This window comes from Heterodontus francisci, chromosome 15 (genome assembly GCF_036365525.1).
Source record: "Heterodontus francisci isolate sHetFra1 chromosome 15, sHetFra1.hap1, whole genome shotgun sequence".
Taxonomy (NCBI): Eukaryota; Metazoa; Chordata; class Chondrichthyes; order Heterodontiformes; family Heterodontidae; genus Heterodontus; species Heterodontus francisci.
In genome coordinates, this window is record NC_090385.1 from 90244959 (window position 1) to 90271658 (window position 26700).

At 44.8% G+C, this 26700-nt stretch overlaps 2 protein-coding genes across 13 annotated transcripts in view; one reads left to right on the forward strand and one right to left on the reverse strand.

Moving 5' to 3' along the window:
* LOC137377780 (sodium- and chloride-dependent neutral and basic amino acid transporter B(0+)-like) overlaps positions 1-11124 on the forward strand; it is a 96339-nt gene extending 85215 nt beyond the window's left edge. For both annotated transcript variants that reach the window (XM_068047826.1, XM_068047827.1), the window contains one exon: positions 9449-11124. In XM_068047826.1, the coding sequence (XP_067903927.1) occupies positions 9449-9586 (138 nt within the window). In that variant the 3' untranslated portion in view covers positions 9587-11124. The remainder of the gene's footprint in view (positions 1-9448) is intronic.
* The window catches only part of LOC137377784 (sodium- and chloride-dependent neutral and basic amino acid transporter B(0+)-like), a 101221-nt gene that overhangs the window by 40370 nt on the left and 34151 nt on the right, over positions 1-26700 (reverse strand). For all 11 annotated transcript variants that reach the window (XM_068047839.1, XM_068047844.1, XM_068047841.1 and 8 more), the window contains exon 2: positions 17904-18044. In XM_068047839.1, the coding sequence (XP_067903940.1) occupies positions 17904-18044 (141 nt within the window). The remainder of the gene's footprint in view (positions 1-17903; positions 18045-26700) is intronic.

The window sequence follows — 26700 nt, forward strand, 5'->3', positions numbered from 1 at the left end:
GTGTTTAAGATTTAGTTTATTAATAAATAGTTAATTTGTTGTTGTTTAAAGATACCTAGTTTGATCGGTTTCATTCTGGGGGTTAATAAAGTGTTTAATTTGGCTAATTTCCTGTATGTGGGAAAACTTTAATAATATGCTGTGACCAGTGGAGTATTGGGACTGAATTGACAGTGCATTACTCCCGCCTCCATTGTAACAACTTGTTTTATTTCTGCAATTCTATAATTTAACCAGAAATGCTTCAACTGCACAAATCTCTGTGAGTCTAGCATTGTACCTTTGCACAAGAGTGCATGCATATGAATTTCAAATGAACAGGATGGAAAAGCCCATCCAGCCCATCGATCCCACCCCATGTACATATGGTGCAGCAACAGATGTCATTGATTTCCCCTCCTCCAGTTTGTCTCCTCCTGGAGCAACGGGTCCATCGTCCCACCATCTGCAGCTTGCACATCATGCCAGATAGCAGGATGAGGGTGAGTCAGGAGTTAAGAAAGGTCACAAGACAGTGATATACCATCATCCTAAATATTCTCAGTGACGCTGGATGCCACGGACTCTGTCACAGTCGGCCCCATGATGCACAGCACCATCTCTTCCATGGTAACCGTCCTCTGCTGGTCTGCTGGTTCAGCATTGCTTTCTTCTATTGTGGGCAACCTTGTACAGTAAGAGAGAGCCATAGTTGAATAGTTGGAGGTATGAGAAGGCAGCGTGAGGTGGGTGTGAGGTTGGCATCATTGTAATGTGTGTGAGGGTGAGGTGGAGTATCTGAATGTCCGTTGTGAGTCCTAATTGATGATGGGTGAGTTATGGGGCTGTGGTGCACTGGTGGCGCGGTGGGTAGGAGATGTCCTTTGATGATGTCTTCACTGACCTTGACCACTCGAGCCAGGTCATTCAACTTCTTTCGTCCCTGCTGCCAGGTTCTTGGGGTTGGTCTCCAGGAGTTCATCTACTGGGCCACCAGGTCCCAATCCCTTCAGAGGGCTTTACTTGAGGGTCCCCTGCTCCCCTGCGGAAACGTAGGCTGGAATTTTCCAAGCCCTTTGGGAACGGGCTGAAAGGAGGTGGGACGGGATGGGGTGGCACGGAAAATCGGAACGGAAGACTTTGGACCAGAAGCGCGACGTCTTCACGTTGTTTCCATATTTTCCCAATGGCAGGAGGACATTGCACATGGACGTGGCGGGAAGTTATTAAGACAATTAATTGGCCATTTGACACCATTTTAGGGGGATTTTTGAACTTTGCAAATGACGCAAGGGAAAACAGGGCATCAGAGCCTCGCCTGGTAAAAGCAGGCAGCAAGCAAGCAGGAGCTCAATGTTGGCTTTCTCTGGCAGCCATTGTGAGAGCCAGCGTGGCATGTCAGGGAAGGTGGAGCAGCGAGGGCAGCATCAAACAATGCCAGGAGGGGGGTTCAGGTGCCAGCACTGCAGGGGCATGTCGCCAGAGTCCCATTGGGTCAGTGGCACCTGAGCAGAAGAAACAGGTGGGGAAAGGGAGGATCGGTATTTGCATCAAAGGCCTTGTACACTGAGACAGGCCACTTGCCATGGACCTCATTCACCCAGGCTTCAGGGCCCACGTTGGGGAGGAGGAGCAGCAGAGAGGGAGGGAGGTCCAGCCACAGGCAGCGGGAGATCAGTAACCTCAGGGCCAACAGGAGGATCTGCCGAGGTGTGGGGATGTAGGAGAAGGTAGCAGAGGGGTACTTGACCAGCCTTCTGAATGTAGAATAGGGTACCCTCCAGAGAATGTCTACTCTCCGAGGCTTAACTACCTTCAAATGTCTGAGCAGCAGTGTCTTTGAAGACTCCACCTCTCCAGGCAGACTGTCACTGATCTCTGTGCCATGCTGGAGGATGAGCTGAGCTCCAGGGAAGGTGGTGTCCACTCAATGCCAGTGGCACTGAAGGTCACCATGGTGCTGAACTTCTCCGCCTCCGGATCGTTCCAGAATCCACTGGAGATATGTGTGGGATCTCACATTCTGTGGAGCATCGATGTATCAAAGTGTTGACCGATGCCCCATTCAAGAGGGTCAGTGAGGATGTATATTTTCACACCGACAGTCAGGCTGAGGGAGGCCATTGGGTTTGAGTCCATTTCTGGATTCTCCAGGTGCAGGGTGTGATCGACTGCATGTATGTGGTCATCAGGGCCCCCACAGATTAACCAGTGGCCTTCATCACCAGGAAGGACTTTCACTTGCTGAATGTGCAACTGGTTTGTGAGCACCGCGGAGGATACTTCAGGTGTGTGCACAGTTCCCAGGAAGAAGCCACAACGCCGACATACTCTGGCAGTCCCAGGTGCCAAAGCTTTTCTGGCCTCCCGTATGCCTTCAGGGATGGATACCTGGAGACAAGGGCTACACACTGACGACATGGCTGATAATGCCTGTGAGGAACCCACACACAGATGCAGAGGAGAGGTACCATCCCTGACACTGGGCACCCCGAAGGACCTTCCAGCAGTCCATAGGCCTTCTTAAGATGTTCAGGTGCCTTAATCGATCCGGTGGAACCCTTCATTTTGCCCCAACGAGGGTTTCGTGTATCATGGTGGTCTGCTATACACTGTACAACCTGGATCTGCAGAGGGGGAAGGTGTTCAACAATGAGGATCTTGTGAATCGTGATGCCTCCTCCGATGATGAGGATGTGGAGGAGGCTGCTGACCAGGTGATGCAAGATGAAAGGCCCCAGGGACCAAGGGCACAGCGCAATGAGATACACGCAAGGGAGGCTCGGGAGGTACTAATACACAGACATGTCATAAGACCCTTACTATCTGTTGCAGACATACCAATAAAGCCTGACCTTCCTGCAACCCTGCTGTCACCTCCTTCATTTAGCATTCCATTGTCCAGTGCCCAGGTGCCCATTACACAGCAGCAAGGGTGAAGCATTGACCACACGTGGCATTGTCCCTCTCAACCAGCCCCTTGAGGGAGACAGTGTGTGATTGAAGTCCCAAAGGGCAGCAAGAATTAGAAGATGTCTGGCAAAATACATTAATCATTTATTAATCGTCACAACAAATACAAGGCTTAACAGTTTGATATTCTATTCTTAAATTTCTTACACATGCTCCTACGTGATGCTCCCCCTGTGCTTGTAGCTGAGGCGGAGGCAGAGTGCTGACCTTGCTGCCCCGTGGCTTGGGACAATCTTGGTGGCCATTCTCTGGCTGCCTGAGGCCTGGAGGATATAGGATCCTTCTCTGTTGTTACAGCTACTGGCGAGGTGCTGGTGTCATTGGAAGAGGGGCTGAGGAACCGCTGTCCACAATGGGAGCGCCTTGACAGGCGCCCCCAGATGCAGAAGGTAGCTGCTCCTCCTCCATTGTAAAGCACACTTGTACCTCCCTGCTGACCAGAGCACTGCGAGGACTTGGTGGATTCTCCAGGTGCTTCATCTCCCTCTTGAATGTTAAGCTATGTACTGTCTTGTCCTGTTTGTAGAAAGATGAACACAGAGACAAGCACAATGTCTGTGCTGGAGTCAGCCCAGTGATCCATGATGGAGAAACATGAATGCCTCCTGCATGAAACCACTCTCGAGGGACATGGTGGAGGTCAGCAATTCCAGACGGGCACCTCTTATCGAGATGCAGCCCTGCCTCTGACAGGATATGCTGCTGCCTGACCCTTTGCCAATGACTGGGTGATCTCTCCCTCTCCAACAACTCAACCTAGTGTTGCCACATGCAAGCCCCAAAGGGAAAAGAGGTATGGAGTACTCACCTTGGCAGAGCGAATAAGGTCATTGATGCCTTGCAGCTCTGGATCCAGGTTTGGGGGGGGGGAGGGTGACCTCCTCTGCAATCTCTGTTCATGTTTGCTTGGTCTCCTCCTCCTGTCCCTGTAGAAGAGGACCTCTCACCTTGCCCTTGCAGCCTGGAGGAGAACCTGCAGGGAGGCACCACTGAACTGATGATGGGCTAGGTGGGGTCTTCGTTCTGTCATTCTGGCTGCAGGTTTCCTTAAACATTTCAGCTTTCCAGGAAGTCCCCATTACATGCAGTGCTGCAACCCTTTATAAATGGTGCCAACATCTGCCACAGCATCACTTGATGCTGCCTCTGCTGCCTCCCAATCCACCTCCGCACTCTCGGTGGTCAGCCCCCGCACCTCCCCTAATTGGCCGGTCAATCCCCGCCCGCCTGGGAGTGGCACCCGTTTCCGGTCCCGAAATCAGGACGCACGGTTTAGCTGTAAAATTCAGTCCACTGAGGCGTCTCTCCTCCTGTTGATCTCCATAACTAAGGCCTCCAGCGTCACATCTGTGAACCGTGGGTCCTCTCTCTGCCCTGGTGCTCCATTTCCATTCTCTCCAATTGCTGCACTGACTCTCAGCAGCAGCCTCCTTTCATTCACTGCAACTTCTCTTTAAGAGGAACAAACTGTCTTTATGGCTGGAGGTTTCTTGGAACTCGTGTTAGCCTCACACACTGTTCGGCCCCCTGCTGAGTGTTCAGCCATCCAGCAGTACAGGTCATACTGGGCTACACGCTGAAATTATTGAATTGAGGAGGCAGCACAAAGTTTGCCTGCAGCCAGTATCAACGGGACCGGGCACGAGCAGATCGTGATTTGCAAACCCGCAACCCTGCCTGAAAACTGCTGCCAACAAATTTTTAGCTGATTAATTCTGTTCTCCTTAGAAATTATCAAGATGGGTGGAAGATTTCAAATGAGTTCCATAACATGAAAGCAGCCAAAGTTTTTAAACTCATAACTTTCATACTTTCAATCCCAGTCTCAAATGATTACTGTAAAAAGGTTTTCAGTTTAATGACTCAGCTTTGGAGCACAGAAAGGAACCAGTTAAATGAAAATCTTGTGAAAGCAGAGTTACAGGTGCAGCTAAATTAGAAGAAATAAGAGAGCTGGGTCTCTACACTATAGAGAAGCAGAGACTTGGGGTGATGTGATTGAGGTTTATAAGATGATGAAGGGAAATAGATTGTGTTTGAGTTGTCAGTTTGTTTCTAATAAATAGTTTAGAGAGGATCAGGGATCACAGTTGTAAATTGTATAAGGTCAGATCTGGGTGAAATATCAGGAGGTGATTCTTTTCCCAGAGAATAGTGGACTCGGGAACAGGCTGCCGGCTCATGTGGGAATCATCGATTCACTGAATTCCTTCAAGTGAAAGATAGACCTGTTTCAAAATTGTGTGGGAATGTCTGGATGGACCAGAGGCTCTTTTCCTGCCTGTCATTGTTTGTATATTTATATATATCATAAAATATTCCCTTATTCGGTATTTAATTGCTGTCCCTTACCATTTCTAATACTGAGAATATACAATAAGATGGTAAACAAGACTTACAATTGTTGGTTGGAATCTGGAATAGAATTCACCCATCTTTATCTGTGTTATAATATTGTAAAATAGTCGAACACCATTTTGTATTTCACAGATTGGGCTGAGCTCTGTTTATAATGGGTTAACAACTCATTTTATTGTAGTGTAACAGTTTGGGGTTTTGTTTTCTCCACTCGGGCCCTCATGTGGAAGCTCCTTTATATTTATACCCTCACCAGGTTAGCACGCTGAGCAGAAACCCCATGAATGCATGACCATTGCAGACAGTGTAAGTGATGGTGAGAGGACAGAGGTTCATCTGTTGCCAGGATCAGCCAATACTGATGACTGGGCTCCAGTTGTTAGCAGTCTGCTCCCTGGACATTCTAATTCAGGATATATCGGGGCTGAGAAGCAATTTTTTCAAAAACCTTTTCTTTTTCCTTTGGTGATTGACAGAAGTGGATTTTCATTGGACAGACTGAGGGCCTGTCAGACCAACAAGAAATATTTGCCCCTCCCCCATCCAGATTGAAAGGTTCTTCTCTATTGACATGGAGTTTCCCCCAAAGGAAATGCTCCCTTCTCCAAATTAATGGAAAAGGAGAATGAGGAAAGCAGAATGGAAGAAACGAGAGTGGTTACTGTCTAATGGACAAAGTGTCAACTCTAGACTTGACTATTCCACTGATCTTCTGGCTGCCCCCCCGCCCCCACCTTCCACCCTCAGGAAATTTGAGTTTCCAACACTCTGCTGCAAGTATCTGAACTGACATTAAATCCTGTTGACCCATCGCCCCTGTGCTCACTAACCTACATTGGCTCCAGGTGTCGTAACATCTTGATTTTAAAGTCCTCAGTTTTGTTTCAAATCTCTCCAAGGCCTCACCCCTCCCGATCTCGAAAACCTCCTCCATCCCTACAACCCTCCAAGGTGCCTCCAATCCTGTAATTCTATCATCTCGTGTTTCCTTGATATTAATCGTTCCACCAATGGCTGCATGCCTTGAGCCCAACATGTTCCCTCTAGGGTAATAGGTAGGAGCAATAAGCCCAGAGAACCATGGATGACCAGAAATATTCAGGGTACGATGAGAAGGAAAAGAGAGGCTTTTAGCAAATACAAGGAGAGCAAATCAATGGAAGCATTATTGGAGCACAGAAAGTGCAGGATGGAGCTTAAGAAAGCAATTAGGAGAGCATAGAGGGGATATGAGGAAGCTCTGGCTGGTAAAAGTAGGGAAAATCCCAAGATTTTCTATAAGTATATCAATGGGAAGAGGATAACCAGGGAAAGAGTAGGACCCATTAGGGACCAGGGGGGACATCTGTGGATGGAGCCAGAGGACATTGGTAGGGTGTTGAACAAATACTTCACATCTGTCTTCACCCAAGAGAATGAGGATGTAGATATGGAACTCAGAGAGAGAGACTGTGAGGTTCTTGAACAAATTGTCATAGGGAGTGACAAGGTATTGGAGGTTTTGGCAGGCTTAAAAGTGGACAAATCTCCAGGTCCGGACGATTTGTGTCCCAGGATGCTGTGGGAGGCGAGGGTGGAGATTGCAGGGGCTCTGACACAAATTTTTAATTCCTCTCTGGCCATGGGGAAGTTGCCAGAGGACTGGAGAACAGCTAATGTGGTCGCACTATTTAAGAAATGTTGTAGAGATAAGCCAGGGAACTACAGACCAGTGAGTCTCACGTCAGTGGTAGAGAAGCTATTGGAGAAAATTCTGAAGGAGAGAATCCATCTCCACTTGGAGAGGCAAAATTTGATTAGGAATAGTCAGCATGGCTTTGTCAGAGGGAGGTCATGCCTAACAAGTTTGATTGAATTTTTTGAGCATGTGACCAGGTGTGTAGATGAGGGTAGTGCAGTTGATGTAGTTTACATGGATTTCAGCAAAGCCTTTGACAAGGTCCCACATGGGAGACTTATCAAGAAAGCAAATACACATGGGATACAGGGTAACTTGACAAGATGGATTCAAAATTGGCTTAGCTGTAGGAGACAGAGATTGATGACAGATGGCTGTTTTAGTGACTGGAAGCCAGTGTCCAGTGGCGTACCACAGGGATCTGTGCTGTGTCCCCTATTGTTTGTCATTTATATAAACGACATAGATGACTATGTGGGGGGTAGGATCAGTAAGTTTGCGGATGACACAAAGATTGGCCGAGTGGTTAACAGTGAGATTGAGTTTCTTGGGTTACAGGAAGTTGTAGACGGGATGGTCAAATGGGTAGAAAAGTGGCAGATGGAATTTAACCCTGAAAAGTGTGAGGTGATACTCTTTGGAAGGAGTAATGTGACACGGAAGTATTCAATGAATGGCCTGACATTGGGAAGTTCCGAGGAACAAAGAGACCTTGGCGTGTTTGTCCAGAGATCTCTGAAGGCAGAAGGGCAGGTTAATAGGGTGGTGAAAAAGGCATATGGGACACTTGCCTTTATCAATCGGGGCATAGATTACAAAAGCAGGGAGGTCATGTTGGAGTTGTATAGAACTTTGGTAAGGCCACAGCTGGAGTACTGTGTGCAATTCTGTTCGCCACATTATAGGAAGGATGTGATTGCACTGGAGGGGGTGCAGAGGCAATTCACCAGGATGTTGCCTGGGATGGAACATTTAAGCTATGAAGAGAGGTTGGATAGGCTTGGGTTGTTTTCGCTGGAGCAGAGAAGACTGAGGGGTGACCTGATCGAGGTGTCCAAGATTATGAGGGGCATGGACAGGGTGGATAGGGAGCAGCTGTTCCCCTTAGTTGAAGGGTCAGTTATGAGGGGACACAAGTTTAAGGTGAGGGGCAGGAGGTTTAAGGGGGACTTGAGGAAGAACTTTTTTACCCAGAGGGTGGTGACGGTCTGGAATGCACTGCCTGGGAGGGTGGTAGAGGCGGGTTGCCTCACATCCTTTAAAATGTACCTGGATGAGCACTTGGCACGTCATAACATTCAAGGCTATGGGCCAAGTGCTGGCAAATGGGATTAGGTAGACAGGTCAGGTGTCTTTAACGCATCGGTGCAGACTCGATGGGCCGAAGGGCCTCTTTTGCACTGTATTATTCAGTGATTCTGTGATACCGAGGCCCAAAACACCGGAATTTCCTCCCTTACACTCTCTGGCTTTCCACCCTCTCCTTCAAATTTCCTCCAATTAAATATTGGGAAGACTGAAACCATTGTCTTTTGTCCCAACCACGAACTCCATTTCCTGCCTATTGTTTCCATTCCTCTCCCTGTCAACTGTCTGAAGCTGAGCCAGACTGTTCACAGCTTTGATCTTGTGTTTGACCCAGAGATGAGTTTCTGATTACATATTTGCACCATCACTGAAACTGCCTACTTCTACCTCTGTAAAATCGCACAACTTCACCCCTACCTCAGCTCATCTGTTGCTGAAACCTTCATCTGTGCCTTTGTAAACTCCAGACAATGACTCTGGGGCTAGTCTCCCATCTTCCACCTTACAGAAACTTGTACTTATGCAAAACTCTGCTGCCCATATCTTGAATCGCATCAAGTCTCATTCACCCACCATCCTGTGCTGGCTGACCAATAGGGGCTCCCAATCCAACAACATCTCAATTTTAAAACTTCATCCTTGTTTCACATCTTTCCACAGCCCTGCCCCTCCCTACCTCTGTATCCTCCTCCAGCCCTCAAGCCATCAAGATATCTGCACTCCTTCAATTCTGGCATTTTCTGCATCCCTCATTTTAATCGCTACACCATTGGTGGCTGTACTTTCAGCTGTCTTGGCTGTCTAAGTTCTTGAACTCACTCCGTTAACCTCTTCACTTCTCTATCTCTCTCACCTCCTTTAAGATGGTCATAGCTGCAGTAAAGTATTTTCAACAGTGATTATTTAGACTTCATAGACATTCCTTCAGTGTATCTCACTGCCAGTATACTGCATGAGAAATTAGAGTTTAGACATGGGAGGATAATCTCTGATAAACATCTATTTCAATATTTTCTGGTACAATATAAATGGTCACGTGTTGTAACAAACTGTAGGATAATCTAATTCGGATCTGGATTTTTTCTAATTGGATGTTAATGGTCAGTAACAATCAAGCAGAAAAGATTAAACATTTCACTTTCCCATTCACAGAAAATCTCTGCCGCTTGCACATCAGCTCCTGATTGGGGTCCATACTTGGAACAACACAGAGGGGAAAGATACAGAAATAGACCTGATTCTACAGAAACCCCTAACTGTGTGCAACTTCTGCACAATCCTGAGATGTGAAATGTTAAGGGAAATTTTCTGTTCAATTTGTAAACAATTATCCTGAAAATCCCCCACCGTTCTGGTGTACTCCCAACGTAACTTCAGTGGGAGTTCTCCGGAACCTCCGGCAACTCGACCGGGAATCAAATAGAACTTTGGCTGAAGGTTCCTCTGCCCACAGCAAACATGGGCATCAATTTGGTGCAGGGTGGGCTGTGGTAGAGTTACTGAGCATTAGAGTTCCAGCATCATGAGCCTTCAGTCATGCTGCTACCTGAGTCCTGGAGCTAATATACCGGATTCCAGCCACTGCCCATTATGGACAGAAACTCCGGCTCTCATAACAACTGCCACATACAGTATGCAGTGGCTGGGTTTCCTCCCATTAGCCACAGAGGGATCTAATCCACACTGATTTTTGTCACCAAATTATGACACAATGGACTGGATTTTCAAATCGGGGTCAGGAACCAGACGCCAGGATAATTTCCAGGTCAAGACCCTGCTCTATGTACATGTCACGCAGATGATACAATCTTCAAATTCTAATGCGTTAATTGGGCCGGAGGTGAGCTTGGGACCCAATTAGTGGCCCCGAGCTCTGCGAGGAGGGGGAAGATGCCTGTTGGAGCAGGAGCCACAAAGGCAGACAGCAGCCATGACGGGGCCTGTCGCTGCCTTGAACAGGAAAGGAGGCAGGAATTTGGAGGGCTAGAAGCTTCAGCGCACAGAGAATCGACCAAACAGCCAGGCAAACGGTACAGTGTCTGATCTCACAGTGGTATACTTAGTGGGAAAACTTTTCCGTTCCATTAAAAAAACTTTACAGTTCCCCAATTGACCCTGACAGCTGTGCACTAACATGCGCCAGACTGTTCTGGTTTGGCAATTCCCGCTTTGAAAATCACCTCCTATCCCTTCCTGTCCCATTAACAAACTGCTCAAGGAGCCCAATGGGCCATTAATTGGAGGTGAGCAGGTTCTTCGTTCCCTCCTCCCTCCTTCCCTCTGAAAATTACGTCACTGTCTGGAGGTGTCGTGATCCAGTGATTCCTGTGTGAACACAATTTTTAATGGATACCTGCACCCCTGCTTACCCCCTCCTGCATTTGAAAATCCAGCCCTCTGACTCAAAATACTGACTGTCCATGTGTGATACTGATGGTTGGTGTGTCCGCAGACACAGTTCAGTCAGGACTTGTCGTCTGGGCCTAACTCTCCCCAGAAACTGAGCTTTAAAATCAAACAAATCATTAAATCTCATCTGATGAACTGATGTTGAGGAATTACTTCCTGCTCGACTTTTCAGGTGGCATTTTTACAACTGTGACAAGAATTCTTCATTCTCATTTAGTAGATATTTTTATAATCTTTGTTAATCTGTGATATAATCTGTAACACTGCACTGTACATGACAAATTTAGTGTGTTTTAAACAATTTTGAACAAGCTCAAACTGGCCTCAACAGTATCAGTTTTCAGCTATAGAACTTGTAATGGAAAATATTAAGGGGACAATTTCAGTGTGCTCCATATAATGGGAACTGCCATTTACAAATCTGGAACCTGTATGTTGGCTATCCCCAAAAAGGATTTCCTATCGGCAATAAACCCATCCAATCGTAACGACAATGGTCATGACCGAAATAATCTGGAACAGTATCAAACCTGGGGCAATTTCAACACAGTTCTTGGGGCAGTACCAACACTATCCCTGGGGAAGTCACAGCACAGTCTGAGGGAGAGTCTGAAAACAATGGGCTGAATTTTACAGACCCCTGCGATGTCGGGGGTCATGGTGGGAGGGGAAGGGGGCTGAAAAATGTCTCTGGGAGAGGGCCGCCACGCACCCCGATGCTGGGAAGGCCTGGCCATATATTGTCGGCGGTGACGAGGCCTCGAGGCGGTCCCCCTGCCACTCAGCGACAGGACCACCATTTACATATTTAACTTAACGAAAATCAATGAATTTATGACAGCTGTGTTCCCATCGTCTCTCCCGGTGCGATCGTCATGATGCTGGCCGGCACTCCTATACCTTCGGATCCCCGTCCGGGGAAGCGAGGTGGATAACTGGTGGAGAAGGAGGAGGAGGTAAGTTTCTCAGTGCGGGGTGGGGACATTGGTGTGCAAACGGGGTCAAAGTAACATCATTGGTGTAGGGGATGGTAGGAAGGGTTATAGTTTAAAGTTTATATACTTTGTGTGGAGGAAGGTCAGGTGGACAAGGTAAGTGTTTTGGGGGGGAGAGGGCAAGTAATTAATTTAATTGGTATTGGGGCAGGTCAGAGAGGGGCAGGATGAATGTATTTAACTTTTTAATTAAATGTCTCTTTAAATATTTAAATGGAATGGTAGCGCTCAATGCCCTTTAGAAATGGCATCAGCACCTATGCACCGGCAGCTGACGACATTGCTGGGGACAGACAGCCGTCCTCTCCATGTAATTGGTGAGGGACAGCCTGCCCCGACTATTTAAATGAGCTGCCATGCTAATATCGCGGCGGCTCCTTGACATGCGGCCCACGCGGGCGGGCTGCCATTGTTTTCACCCGCTGCTGATTTCGGCAGCAGGAGTATAAATTTCAGCCCACTTTGTGGGGCAGTGCCAACCCTTTGGTCAATGGGAGTATTTTTTCCAGCTGAAATAATTTTTACGCAACAGCAACGATATCTGAGCTGGTTTCACTCTCACCTCCCACTGATCTCAGACAGTCGTTCAATGAATGAATGTAGATGCTGCCCACTGCTGTAATTAATACACTGTTTCCATTAGTGCTTATTTATCGTGATTCAATGAATTTCCTGCTTCATTCCAACTACATAAGAAACATGGGGAGGAGTCGGCTATTCGGCCCCTCGAGCCTGCTCTGCCATTCAATAAGATCGTGGCTGATCTTCAATCTCAACTCCACTTTCCCGCCTGACTCCCCATATCTCCTGACTCTCTTAAAGTCCAGAAATTAATTTTTTCGGGACTTACGGCAAGTTATCCTCCTTTTCAACTGTAAATACTGGGGCAAAGTAATTGTCCGTCATTGATAATGGGGAAATGGCAGACATGTTGAACAATTACTTTGCCTCAGTATTTACAGTTGAAAAGGAGGATAACTTGCCGGAAGTCCCAAAAGAATTAATAGCCGATAGGGGACAGGGACTTAATACAATTAACGTAAGTAAAACATCAGTAACAAAGAAATTAATGGAACTAAAGAGTGAGAAATCCCCAGGACCTGACGGTTTCCATCCGAGGGTGTTAAAGGAAGTAGGGGAGCACCTAGAAAAATTTCAGTTAATCAGGGACTGCCAGCATGAATTCATGACGGGAAGGTCATGCCTGACAAATCTCATTGAATTTTATGAAGAGGTGCCAAAGGTAGTGGACAGGGGAATGTCTATGGATGTTATTTATATGGACTTCTAGAAGGCATTTCATAAAGTCCCACAGAAGAGACTGTTAACTAAGGTAGAAGCCCATGGAGTTGAGGGCAAATTATTGACATGGTTAGGAAGTTGACTGAGTGGTAGGTGACAGAGAGTGGAGAGAATGGGTAAGTACTCAGACTGGCAGGATGTAACTAGTGGTGTCCCACCGGGATCTGTGTTGGGGCCTCAATTATTCACATTATTCACTAACGACTTGGATGATGGCATAGTAAGTCATATATCCAAATTTACTGATGATACAAAGTTAGGAGGCATTTTAGACAGTCTAGATGATAACATAAGATTGCAAAGAGATATTGACAGACTAGGTGAGTGGGCAAAAATGTGGCAGATGGATTTCAATGTGGGAAAATGTGAGATTATTCATTTTGGACCAAGAAAGGATAGAGCAGGGTACTTTCTAAATGGGAAGAGGTTAAGTACAGTGGATGTCCAAAGAGACTTGGGGGTTCAGGTACATAGATCTTTAAAATGCCACAAGCAAGTGCAGCAAATAGTCAAAAGGCTAATGGAATGCTCGCCTTTATATCTAGAGGATTGGAGTAGAAAGACACAGAAGTTATGCTGTAGCTGTACAAAACCCTGGTTAGACCCCACTTGGAGTACTGTGAGCAGTTCTGGGCACCACACCTTAGGAAGGATATATTGGCCTTGGAGGGAGTGCAACGTAGGTTTACAAGAATGATACCTGGACTACAGGGGTTAAGTTATGAGGAGCAATTACACAAATTAGGCCTGTTTTTGCTAGAATTTAGAAGGTTAAGGGGTGATCTGATCGAAGTCATCAAGATATTAACAGGAAAAGACAAGCTAGATAAAGATAAACTATTTCCACTGGTTGGAGATTCTAAAACTAGGGAGCATAGTCTAAAAATTAGGACCAGACCGTTCAGGAGAGATGTTAGGAATCACTTCTTCACGCAAAGGGTGGTAGAGGTTTGGAACTCTCTCCCACAAACAGCAGTTGAAGCCAGAACAGTTGTTAATTTTAAATCTGAGATAGATAGATTTTTGTTAAGCAAAGATATTAAGGGATATGGGCCAAAGGCTGGTATGTGGAGTGAGGCCAAGGATCAGCCATGATCTCATTGATCAGGCTCGAGGGGCTGAATGGCCTACTTCTGTTCCTATGATTAATCTCAACCATGAATATACTCAACGACTGAGCACTACAACCTTCTGGGGTAGAGAATCCACAGATTCACAACCTGCTTATTTTTCATGGGATATGGGCATCATCACTGGCAAGGCCAGCATTTGTTGCCCATCCTTAATTGCCCTTGATAACTGAGTGGCTTGCTAGGCCATTTCAGAGGGCAGTTAAGAGTCAACCACATTGCTGTGGGTCTGGAGTCACATGTAGGCCAGAACAGGTAAGGACGGCAGATTTCTTTCGCTAAAGGAGATTAGTGAAGCAGAGACGTTTTTACAACATTTGTTAATAGTTTCATGACATGATTACTGAGACTCGGTTTCAATTTCAGATTTTCTTTTTACAAATTAATTAAATTTAAACTCCACCAGCTGCCCTGAGGGGATTTGAACCCTTGTTCCAAGGTCATGATCCTGGGCCTCTGAATTACTAGTCCAGTGACTTTGCCACGATGTCACCAACTTCCCTGTAGTAGTGAAGAGATTTCTCCTCCTCTCAGTCCTAAATGGCCAGCCCTGTTCTCTGACACTATGGCCCTGAGTTCCAGACTCTCCAGCCAGAGGAAACAGCTTCTAAGCATCGAACCAGTCAAGTCCTCTCAGGACATTGTGGCTGCAAAATTGGGCTCTGTAGTGCCTGTTGTTACATCGCTAAGGGAACCGATTCTGGAAAAAAATGACAATGGTTCATTCCCGAGCATTTACAGCATGGCCTGAGCCGTTTGCCATGTTGTGACGGGCAATAGCGCGGGCGTCTCACGCGTGAGCTGGAATTGTGCAGAGTAGGTAAATCGTGACCTCAGTCTGTGTCTAACACTGATTTGATGCCGGACCTGCCATTTTCAGGCTCACTTTTCCTTTTAGCATCCCCTCTTAATGATGCATCTGTTCAGCTGCATGAAGGACCCCCTCCCCACCAACACTATTTAAAGGGATTACCACCCAAATTTCAGGTAAGGTGCTTTTAACTATTTACCTGCTGCAGTGCTAGTGGAAGTGATGTGTTGTTGGAGGAGTCGACAGAAGTCCTTTCAGTCTGAAGGGAGTGGTGCTGGACCTTTAGGAGGAGTGGTGTGGTTTTGAAAGTCCTCTGAGCACAATACTTGCACTCAGACATGGGGGATATAGTTACAGTCCCCCATGGGCTGCAGCATCACAGGGAGATGGAGCAGAGACAGCAGAGAATCTGTTCACAGAGGGAGGTGGGGGAGGAGGAGGAGGGCTCTCAGCAGGAGGCCTTGCCCACCTAGGCTCTTCAGAGAGCATTTCTCCTAACCCCACCTCAGTCAGGAGCCGTGTCTGCAGTGGCTATGATTCACCAAGGAGGTGGGCACAGAATTTTGTCACCTTCTCAAAGCAGCCTCAGAGCTGGGCATGCTCAGTGCTGCTAGTGGCTGTCTAGGTCACCGTGGCCCTCAATTTACTAGAGCAGTGGATTCTTCCAGGCTGGAGCCGGCAACATCACCAACAGATTGTAGTTCACTATCCAGGAGGTCACTGAGGTTATACATGCCAGGAAAGGGGACTTCATTGTCTTCTATGGCTTATGGTTTTGGCAGGATAATGGTTTTCCTGATGGTGCAGGGAGTAATCAAATGCATGAATATGGCCAAGTAGTCAATCTGGCCAGGTGTCAGGTGGGACTCTGCAGATATTTATTCACATGACATCCCACTGTTAAGATTATCAGGGTCTCCGGGTTTGTCCTCGCTACCAGGCTGCCCTGCCCCCTTCCCAGCGGTTCCCCTTCTCCCCACCGCCCCACTTCTCCCTTGGTGCGGCCGTCATCCTTTTTCATCACGCTAACTAATTTTAATCTCAATTGCTAACCTCCCCCAGTTCCATGCCTCTTAAGCTTCTACAGTTACCTCCTACAGTTTGGTGACAGTACTTGGTTTGAGATAGTGATTTGGAGACTTTACAGTTTACAGATTAGAGAGAAGTTCCTGATGGGTTGTAAATGACTGTTCACTGAGTGAAAGGAGGAGAGTGAGGATTACCAGTCACAAGGCCATGCTGTGGAGTTAGCTGCAGGTGGACAGCAGAGAGGGAAGTAACAGAGGAGACAAATTCATGGTAAACTCTACCACCTACCAGTGTCTACAGAACAAGGTTGAGTTTCTTTGAGCTGTCGGAGGAGCAGAGCTTTCAAAGACAAAGAATGTCTCATAAGGTGATCACAAATTTCTGCAGCCTCCTTGTGGAGGACCAGCTGTTTGCTGGACCTGGTGTCCACACATTACCAGCAGCTGTGAAAGTCACCCCCGCCCTCAATCTTTGCCATTGGATCTTTCCGATAGGAGACAAAGGGAATGGGCTGGATTTTCAATCCAGGGTGGGGAAACTGATTGCCGGATCATTTCTGGGTCCTGACCCTGCACCGCAACAGCGTCGGTGACACAACACGACTTTTAAAGGGAAAGGCCCTCATTGGCACAGACGTGGGTTTGCCACCCAAATTAGGGTCACTGGGTACGGGGTGGAGGCGGGAACTAGTTCTGGAGGGTGTTTGTAAAAGGTGAACAGCTGTCATTACTGGGCTTGACATTGCCTGGAGGAATGAAGCAGGCAGGAGAGCAGAGGACCAGAAGACTCACGATCCACACGTGCCCAAACGTTTACTGCTCAAGAACTCCAGCTGCTCTGCTCAAGTGATGGCAACTTTGTGCCTCTGCATGAGCACCTGAGTTTGGCTGTCCTTTTTTTTCATCAGCAGCCACAATCAATAATGTCTCCTTGCTGTGTTCCCAACAGCTGCGCACTAACTCGTGTCCCAGATCATTCGCACCTCCCATTATTACCTTTGAAATTTGATTCTGTCCCTCTCCAGTGTGTTAACAAGCTCATCAATGCACTTAAGAGCAAGTTAATTGGAGGTGTGGGGGTTGCCAGCTCCCCCACCACACACCCTTTAAAAATTCCAGTTGTGTCACAGAGGTGTCAGAAAACTGACACGCTATCTGAGTACACTATTTTCAGAGTGTGCCCACACCTGACCTTGAGCGATTGAAAATCCAAATTCAGCCTAGGGTGTCACAGTTGGTTACACATAACTGCATAAGCCAGGAGACTGGCAGTTTATTTGCGAGCATTGAGAGGGACATAAGCTTCTCCTGTGATGACAGCAGCCAGAATGAGCAAGTATTGAGATTTGCATCTTTTCCTGACTTCCCATAGGTGCAGGGTGTCTTCGACTCTATACACGTGGCAATCCGAGCAGCCTGGAGCATTTGTGAACAACAAGGAATTGCACTTTTTAGAGGATATTAAAAAGCAGTTGGAATCAGGAAGAAAACATGGAGGCCATTGCGTCATATTCCGTGCCATCCAATCCACTTTTATTTCATCCAATTCCATTCCAATACATTCTGTTCCATCATATCTTTTCTCTTCCTATCTCATCCTATTCTATCTCGACCTCTCCCATTCCATCCCATCACATTTTATCCAGTTCCATACAATATCTTCATATTCTATCCAATTATATCCCATCCCATCCCATCCCGTTTCAAAATGCTAACATCAAAATGTCAAAAGTTATAAATTGATCTCATTAAAATGAAAACTTTGTTTTTTTGCAGGCACTGAGCCACATTTTTCCACATATGAAGGGACATCCCAAAAGCAACACACAGCACTTAAAATAAGTACCTTAATGCAGGAAAATAGAGTGAAACATGAAATAGTTTGACTGAAAATTACAGCTGATATTCTGTGGATTATTCTGGTGTATTTACCTTAGCATCAGCCAGTTTTGAGAAGTCTGACTGGCTTCCAATGTAGAATTCAATTCCTTTATCGGCTTCCTCCAGGGTAACACCTCGGATCAGGGGTATGGTCAGAACCACATAAGGGAATGTCGCAGTGAAATAAACCACCTGACCATGGAGAGAAGCTTGTTAGATTTCCCTATGTTGTTGGTTTATCATTTACAGAATGGAATCCAATTGAATGGAAAACTAACAGGACTACAAACAAAGCACAGAATGAAGCAGAGGACAATTGGAGGAATAATAACGACATGAAGGGTATATTTAACTCTGAGCTGCATATTGTAACTGTTTTTAAATAGCACAGTATTATTCTAACTTATTTTTATCTCATATTCAAGGAAGTTACACACTTAAACAGGAGAATTGGCCAGAGTATGAACAATATATTTAACTCCTCACATTTACTCCTCAGGTTTATTTGCCATTCTCATTGTCCTGAAAAATCTCATTTCATTCATATAAAACCATGACCCTAATCAGCTCAATCATTTATCCAGCCCTGTCCAACCTTCCAGAGTAATTGGAAATTCACCCAAATTCCTGTATCAGTGATCGAAACCCTTAGAATGAGGGACACATTTCAGGGGTTTGGGGAATTGCTGCTGTTCTTTCACTCTTATATTTATGGCCCCTTGTTCTGGACTCATCCACAAGTGGAAACAGTTTCTCTACATCGACTTGATCAAACACATTCATAATTATAAAGATCTCTTTCAAATCACCTCTTCATCTCTTCTCCAGAAATAAGAGGCTCAGCCTGCTCAATCTTTCCTGATGTCACAGAGACATGGACGGCCGGTGGATCTGATACCAGTGACAAGCTCGCTGTACAATGCGTCCTTGGGGATCCTGCCATCTTCCGAGCGGCTCACATGGCCAAGCCATCTCAAGCACCGCTGGCTCAGTAGGTTGTATATGCTGGGGATGTTGGCTGCCTCAAGGATTTCTGCATTGGAGATACAGTGCTGCCACCTGATACCAAGGATCCTCCGGAGGCAGCAAAGATGGAATGAGTTGAGACGTCGCTCTTGGCTGACATACGTTGTCCAGGCCTTGCTGCTGTAGAGCAAGGTACTGAGGACACAGGCTTGAAACACTTGGACTTTTGCGTTCTGTGTCAGTGCGTGATTTTCCCACACTCTCTTGGCCAGTCTGGACACAGCAGCGGACGCCTTTCCCATGCGCTTGTTGATTTCTGCATCGAGAGACAGGTTACTGGTGATAGTTGAGCCTAGGTAGGTGAACTCTTGAACCACTTCCAGAACGTGGTGGCCGATATTGATGGATGGAGCATTTCTGACATCCTGTCCCATGCTTTTCGTTTTCTTGAGGCTGATGGTTAGACCAAATTCGTTGCAGGCAGCGCAATCCTGTCGATGAGTCTCTGCAGACACTCTTCAGTGTGGGATGTTAATGCAGCATCGTCAGCAAAGAGGAGTTCCCTGATGAGGACTTTCCATACTTTGGTCGTCACTCTAAGGCGGGCAGGGTTGCTACTAATGATATTATGGAGTTCCTCGTAGAACTGGTCTTTAACTTCAGGTGGAGCAGACTGTTGGAGCATAGATGCTGAGTAGGTGTACTGGACCAGAGGCAGTGAGCAGTCAGATGGACAGTATGCGTTCTGAGCCATTTGAAGGTGGCTCTATCATGCTGAGCAAAGAGTTTCTGATGGTGAAGCCCACTCCATGCTGTCTTGGTTCTTCAGAATACCTACTCTGCCAGAAGAAGGTGTAGTCTTGCTCTCTTAGAAATCCGCTCGCAGGGAGGCGTGTCTCCTGAAGTGCTGCAATGTCCACATTGAGTCTACTGAGCTCGTTGTTAATGATGGTGGTCTTCCGAGAGTCAATGATTTGTGTAAGGTCTTCCGACAGGCCAGGACACATAGTTCTGACGTTCCAGCTTGCAAAACGAAGGGCTGGTACCTTCTTTCCTTTTTTGTCGTGCTGTTTGGCACGATGTTACAGTCCACTTGTCGGGCAATGACCCTGAGCTCCAAGCACCCATTGAAGCAGGTGGATTGTGGCGGGACAGAACCTTTCTGACTGGGGACTGCCTGGTTTGAGGCGGGTGGTAACTGTCGAGTGAGATGCAATGACCTCTCCCACCGACAAAGGCAACCCGTGGTGTCCAATCTCTATGCCACTTGAGCTGGACTTATAACCCATAACTGCTGCCTTCCATGTTGTTTTGGTCGCTGTGAGGTGACTATGGAGTGACCTCTCCATGGCGCATGCCTGGGCGGAATGTATGGAGATTGTGAGTTGCCCAAGTGTCAAAACCCACCTCTTGGCCTTTCTAGTGGGGTCCAAAGGAATGCAGAGCATGACGTTTGGCACCAGTATGGCTACAGGAACTGCCGGAAACATGCCAAAGGTGACACATGACCACCTTAGGGGTTCCGCTCCGGATTGTCTGTTAGGGTTAACTCCCTTAGCCTTGGTCACTCCCGAGACGCCCACAAGGCAGTGGGGTTGTTAGCTCCTATCCCTGAACAGGGGCCCTAACAAGTAAGCTGTGTGATTTCATCGAGGGAGAGGGAAGGGGGGAGGGTGTGCAAGGGGGCAGGGGTGGAGGGAAGGGGGAGCGGGGGGTGTGAGAAGAAGCGGGTGCAAGGGAGGCGGGGGTGGGGGAAGGGGGTGCAAAGGGCGAGGGAGTGGGGGGAAGGGGGTGCGAGGGGGGAGGAGGTGGTGGGGGAAGGGGGTGACTGTTTTACAACATGGACAATGCGCTGTTAAAACTACCAAGGTTAGTTACTGTATCTCCTGGTGAATTCAGCTCCATCACATTGTTAAACATGGTACCTGCTCCCAAACAGCTTCCCCCAATTCAATTCTCAAGTCTATGGGTTAAACACAATATTGTATTCAAGTAAAAACACATAGAAAGGGATATCAGTCATAGATAATTTGAACTATTTAATGTTTAGGAGTTCTCATGGTAAATTGCTTCCATGAAGTAGTAAATTAAGAAATTAATAAAAGTTGCACTGTATAAATGTTTTTCAAGTAAACCTGCAGTTTTAGAAAGCAGTGAGCTGTTAACTAATGAAAGGGCCTCTGTTGTGATATTATTTTGTAACAGGCCCCATCTGCCAGCTCGAGTGAATGTAAAAAATCCCATGGCCCTATTTTGAAGAAGAGCAAGGGAGTTCTCCCCGGTGTCCTGGTCAATATTTATCCCTCACTCAACATCACAAAAACAGATTATCTGGTCATTATCACATTGCTGTTTGCGGATGTTTGCTGTATACAAATTGGCTGCTGTGTTTCCTGCATTACAACAGTGACTACATTTTTAAAGCACTTAATTGGCTGTAAAGTGCTTTGAGACACCCAGTGGTTGTGAAAAGTGCAATATAAATGAAGTCTTTCATTTTTAATAGATGTGTAACAGATGATTCTTTTTTAATACTTCTAACTAAATCAAACAGCTTTTCAATCATTAAACAGGACATTCACCCAACTGACCTTCCCAAGAGGAAGCTACTGGTACAGCTGTGCAGGTTATAGGTGCAGCTATCTGTAGTAATTTACTTACTCCCAGTATTGCTCACTTGGACCCTGGTGAGGAATGTAGATTTCTGATCCATTTGGACAAGTTTCATTGTTTACATGCAGCCATGTTGTATTAACTATTTCAAAATATCCATCATCCAGAGTGAGATTGCAGAGTGGATCTAGAAAATGTGGAATGTGTTTTAGAATTACATTTCTTTGGGAATGATGCTGTCATTTCTAGTGATATAATCAGGGCCACTGTTTCACTCTGACTGAATCGGTCCAATCCCTTTTATTACATGGGCGAGGCTGCAGATGGGTCAGAACACAAAGTTACAGTCTGCACACTCCACTCACTGCACAGTCCAGCTCTGCTGCTCACTCTGTGTGTATTAGTAAATTACAAAAAATCTTGATAAATTAGTATAAAAATGAGAGGAGGAGAGCTCGTTTTTTCCCACTGTTTTCCCAGGCCTTGTAGAGAAACCAGGCATTTACACAGTGTGACTATAACAGCAGAATAATATATTCTGTATTCCATGGAGTAATGTCTCTGTTCCTATAAAACTGATTAGCAGCACACTCACTCCCATTCATTTTCTCAAACTTTCTGAAATAGTTGTCATTTTTCATCATGCTTCTCATTCCAGAGGCACATTACTGCACGAGGACAGATTGAATTCCCTCAGGTTTATATCAATGGAAAGTATTGAACAACATCCTTCAATCCCTGTCAATGACCTGATGAGACCCCAACTCCTGCATCTAAAATAAAGCAGTAAAAATAAGACAATTTCAGTTGTCTTGCATTTCTTTTAGAAAAATGAAACATGAAAGCAACATCAGTTTTAATAAGTGAATAACAGATACAGAGTTCTCCAGGTATTGGGTCAAATACCTGACAGTGCTTCAGCAAAGCTGGTTTCAACCTCCATCTGAAAAGGATGAATAACCAGTACATTAATATATCTATTGTCCGTCTGTCATCCATTCTTCCATCCAATTATCTATCTATCTAATTATTTATGTATCCGTCCATTTATCGATCTAATTTTGGACTATTGTCAGAAAGATTTGAATTGTTTTTCTCTGTACCATGTTCATGCTTTCACTTCATACAATGGGTGATCAACACTTGGAATGAGCTTCTCAGTCGGGTAGTGGAGGTAAAATCTTTAGATTCATTCAAGAGACAGTTTGAGGATTTCAAGATACTTGAATTCTGATGATGAGAGAAACTGGGACACTGTCCTTCTCATCTGTCCCTACCTTGAGATCTTATTATTTTTTACATGCTGTACTTTGAGCTAATGAGACCAATAATAAAACCTACACAGAATGTCTAACTATTTTACATTGATTTTGGAAGCTGCCTTCATTAGGATAGCCAGGGTGCGGGCTCGGTCTTGTGCTACATGTTGGTTTGGTATGCTGCCATTTTAATTAGTGGAGCTGATGGAGATACTTCAGTCTGAGGTAGTTAGAACATTGCCATTTATTATATTAGAACTATATATATATCTTCACACTAGTCTATGTGACTCCACCAAAGCCAAACTGCATCTAGCTTCAAGTCTCTCTCTCATGCAATCTCTTACACCATCATGTTAGGAGATATTATTTGCATTTTCTCAAAATTAACCCTTTCAGACCCTTATATTACATCTCCCCCCAAAACTTTATCCAAATATATATTTACAAACATTCACTTTTTATTTGCATACTGATCAATCTCCCCCCAAGTCTTTGAATTCATAGATTCAATCTATCAGGAGGCTTCACCACTCTCCCTGATCTTGTTATTGTCGGATGTGCATGATTTGTAGTCTTTCTCTGAACTTTTGTCTCTTGACTTGGACAGCTTTCATTGAGGTTTGTAATATCTTGAGCTTTCTGAATTTCAGGTTCAACATCTGACATGTCTAATTGTATGATCGATTGACTTCTTTGATGGAAAGGAATAAGATTCTTTCTATTTCTTCGGATAGTACCTTCTGAAGTTCTTTGTAAATAAGATCTCTGTTGATTTTCCTCTCTCTGGAGAATTACTGTTTGTCTGTTTTGGTCTCGTACCCATACCTTTTGCCCTCTGACAACTTTGGTAGGTGCCTGAAATGGTATTTCCTGTTATAATTAAGGTTTTTTTTCTCTTCTAATAAGAGTTCTCTGTCGTGAACTCTCTGATAATCCTGGATTTGTATTCCTGGAAGTAATTTTCTCAAGCAAAATTGGACATTGCATCATAAGTTTTCTCCCAGTTAACATTTTGGATGGTGCTAATCTGCATAACAATGGAGTAGTTCTGTAATTCAGAAGTGCTGATTGGAATTCTTGATTCTTCTTTAACAGTGCTTTAATAGTTCTGACTGCTCGCATAGTTTCTCCATTAGATTGTGGATAGCTAGGGGAACTTGTTAAATGCACAAATTCACTGATTTTCACAAATTTATTTGAAAATATCATTTGCAAATTGTGGCCCATTGTGGGTCACGATCTGATCAGGTATACTATGTGTTGTGAAGATTTCTTGTAACACTTGAATGACTGCTTCAGTTATTGTTGTGTACACATATTTAACCACATTTCATCTTGAAAAGTAATCTCCTACAATTAAATAGGATGAATAGACCCATCGCCAAACATTCCCATAGTTTGGTTGGGAATTGGGTCAAAATAGGAGGTTCTCTCTGATCCTGTTTGTGAATTGCACATATGTGACAATTTGAAATTATGTCTTCAATATCCTTTGATATTCTTGGCCACCACACGAACATCTGAGCGCGTGCTCAACATTTGGTTATGCCCTTATGACCCTGGTGTATTTTCATATGTTACGACCAAGGTGGGAGGAGTGCAATGTCTTTTCCAGCTCCACTTCTCCACAGGTCACAACATATATTTAAATGTTTACCCAGATACTGATCTGGTCAATCATATACTCTACTCTTTATCCCAGAATAAAATACACCAACCAGGTTTCTTTAATAAACAACAGAATAATCAGTTTATTATCAAACAAGTCTTAACCAGTAATCAAGCAAAGCATTAACATGCAGATTGAAATATGAAAGTTTCCTTTATACCTTAGTCCCTCACACACACGCAAACACAAACACACACACAGACACACTGGGTCACTGAAAAATAAAGAGATTTTCTTTTTAGTGCTCTGTTACAAACAAAAGAAAAAGAATACTTTGGCCAAATACTTGCTAATTCTTGAAGAAAAAAGAGAATATATGGAAAGATGTCAGATGTCCCTTTTTTGTCTGGCATCCGGGTATACGGTGATGGGTCACTGGGATCCTTTTCTGGAGCAAATCATTCAGGCGGCATCAAGGATTTAACAGGTAGGTTTTTCCAGTGTCTCAGGAGAAATGCGGCAACAAGGATTTCAAGCAGACCTTTCAGGAGGAATGCAGCATCAATTACTTTATTTCTTACACTCACTTCTAAGAGCATCTCAAAGAGCTGGAAAAGGCTGAGTTGGGTTTTTTTCCTTGGCAGGTTGATTTTTAAACTCTTCTTAAAAACAATGTCCAAATCCCAACTGTCTGTTTTAAGCGAAACCAAAACAATATCTCAAGAGTCAAGCCTCAAGAACTCTATAAATCTTGACCTGTCATTTCTCTGTAAACATCTTTCCCAGGTCAAAAAGTCCCCACTGGGGACTTATCTGAAGGTAGGTGACTTACAGTAAGGGTTTTTTACAAACCAAGTCCAAAAGACCTTCTGATGACCTCTTTAAAAAAATACAAAGTCCATCATTTATAAAATCTTCATAGTTTATATATACGTCCTCAAAATATATTTAAAAATATAGAAGCACCATCATAGCACCTCCATCTTTGGAGGAATTTATGTCATTTTTCAATGCATTTCATTACAAAGAGTGAACAAAGATGAAAAAATAACTAATTTTCACACTCATACTCATTCACTTTTTATCTGTAGCTAATACAGTTCTATGTTGTACCATCTTTGTACTCAAGTAACTCAAAGCAAAGTTAAATGATAGACAAGGCATCCACAATCATATTATTTTTTCCCGTAATGTGGATAATCTTTAAGTGATAACGTTTCAATCGTAAACTCCAGCAAAATAGTCTGGCATTCTGGTTTTTGAATTTATCCATAAAGGGGTTATGACCAGTATATACCAGCGTCTCTCTGCAGTTGTAGCAGACATAGACCACATAATGCTTAAGAGCTAGTAATAAGTCTAGGGTTTCTTTTTCCACTGTTGAATATCTATTTCGGTATTGATTTAGTTTTTTGGAAAATTATCCCACTGGCCTTTCTATGCCTGATTCATCACCTTGGAACAGGACTGCACTGACCCCCAGGTCACTAGCATCAATTGCTACCTTGAATGGCTTAGCGAAATTTGAAGCAGCCAAGACTGGTTCATTAATTAAAATGGCTTTCAGCCTCTCAAAAGATGCTTGGCACTTCCCCGACCAGTCCACTTTGGTTTTCTTTTTTGTAGCAAATCTATAATTGGAGAAACTATTGTATTAAAATTTGGTGCAAACTTGTGGTAAAAACCACACAACCCCAAAAACCTCATGATTTATTGTTTAGTCTTAGAGGTAGGGAACTCCACCAATGCTTGTAATTTTGCTGTTCTTAGCAACACTTGCCCTTGTCCAACTATATGCCTGAGGTAGATTCTTTTACAAATTCTCTTTTGGCAAGGTTTATCACTAAATCAGCCGATAGTAATTTTCTAAACAGAGCTTCTAGTTGTTTCAAGTGGTCCTTCCAAGTGGCACTTTATATCAGCACGTCATCAAGGTAAACTACACAGCTGGGAACACAGGCTACCACTTGGGTTATTCGACTCTGAAAAGTTGCTGGGGCATTTTTCAACCTGAATGGCATTACGTGGCATTGGAAAAGACCACCTGTTGTGAAAAAGGCTGACATTTCTTTATCTCAGGGTATTAAAGGAACCTGTCAGTATCCCTTTAACAAATCTATTTTTGTAAGAAATGTGGCACTGACCATTCTGTCGATATAGTGTTACGAGGTTTCCATATTTTTTTGTTAAAACTTGAGAATCTATATTTTAAAAACTGAAAGGATTTCATGGACATTGAATCATCTGGAGATTGTTGAACTTTGTATGTGTTTTTATTGGAAGGAAGATCAGCCAAAGGTTGACCAGTAAACAAGTTTTTACTGGAAGGCACATGATTTCAAGCAAAAATAGCAGGGGGGTTGTGTTGTGACAAGACAGGATTTATGATTATTATAGG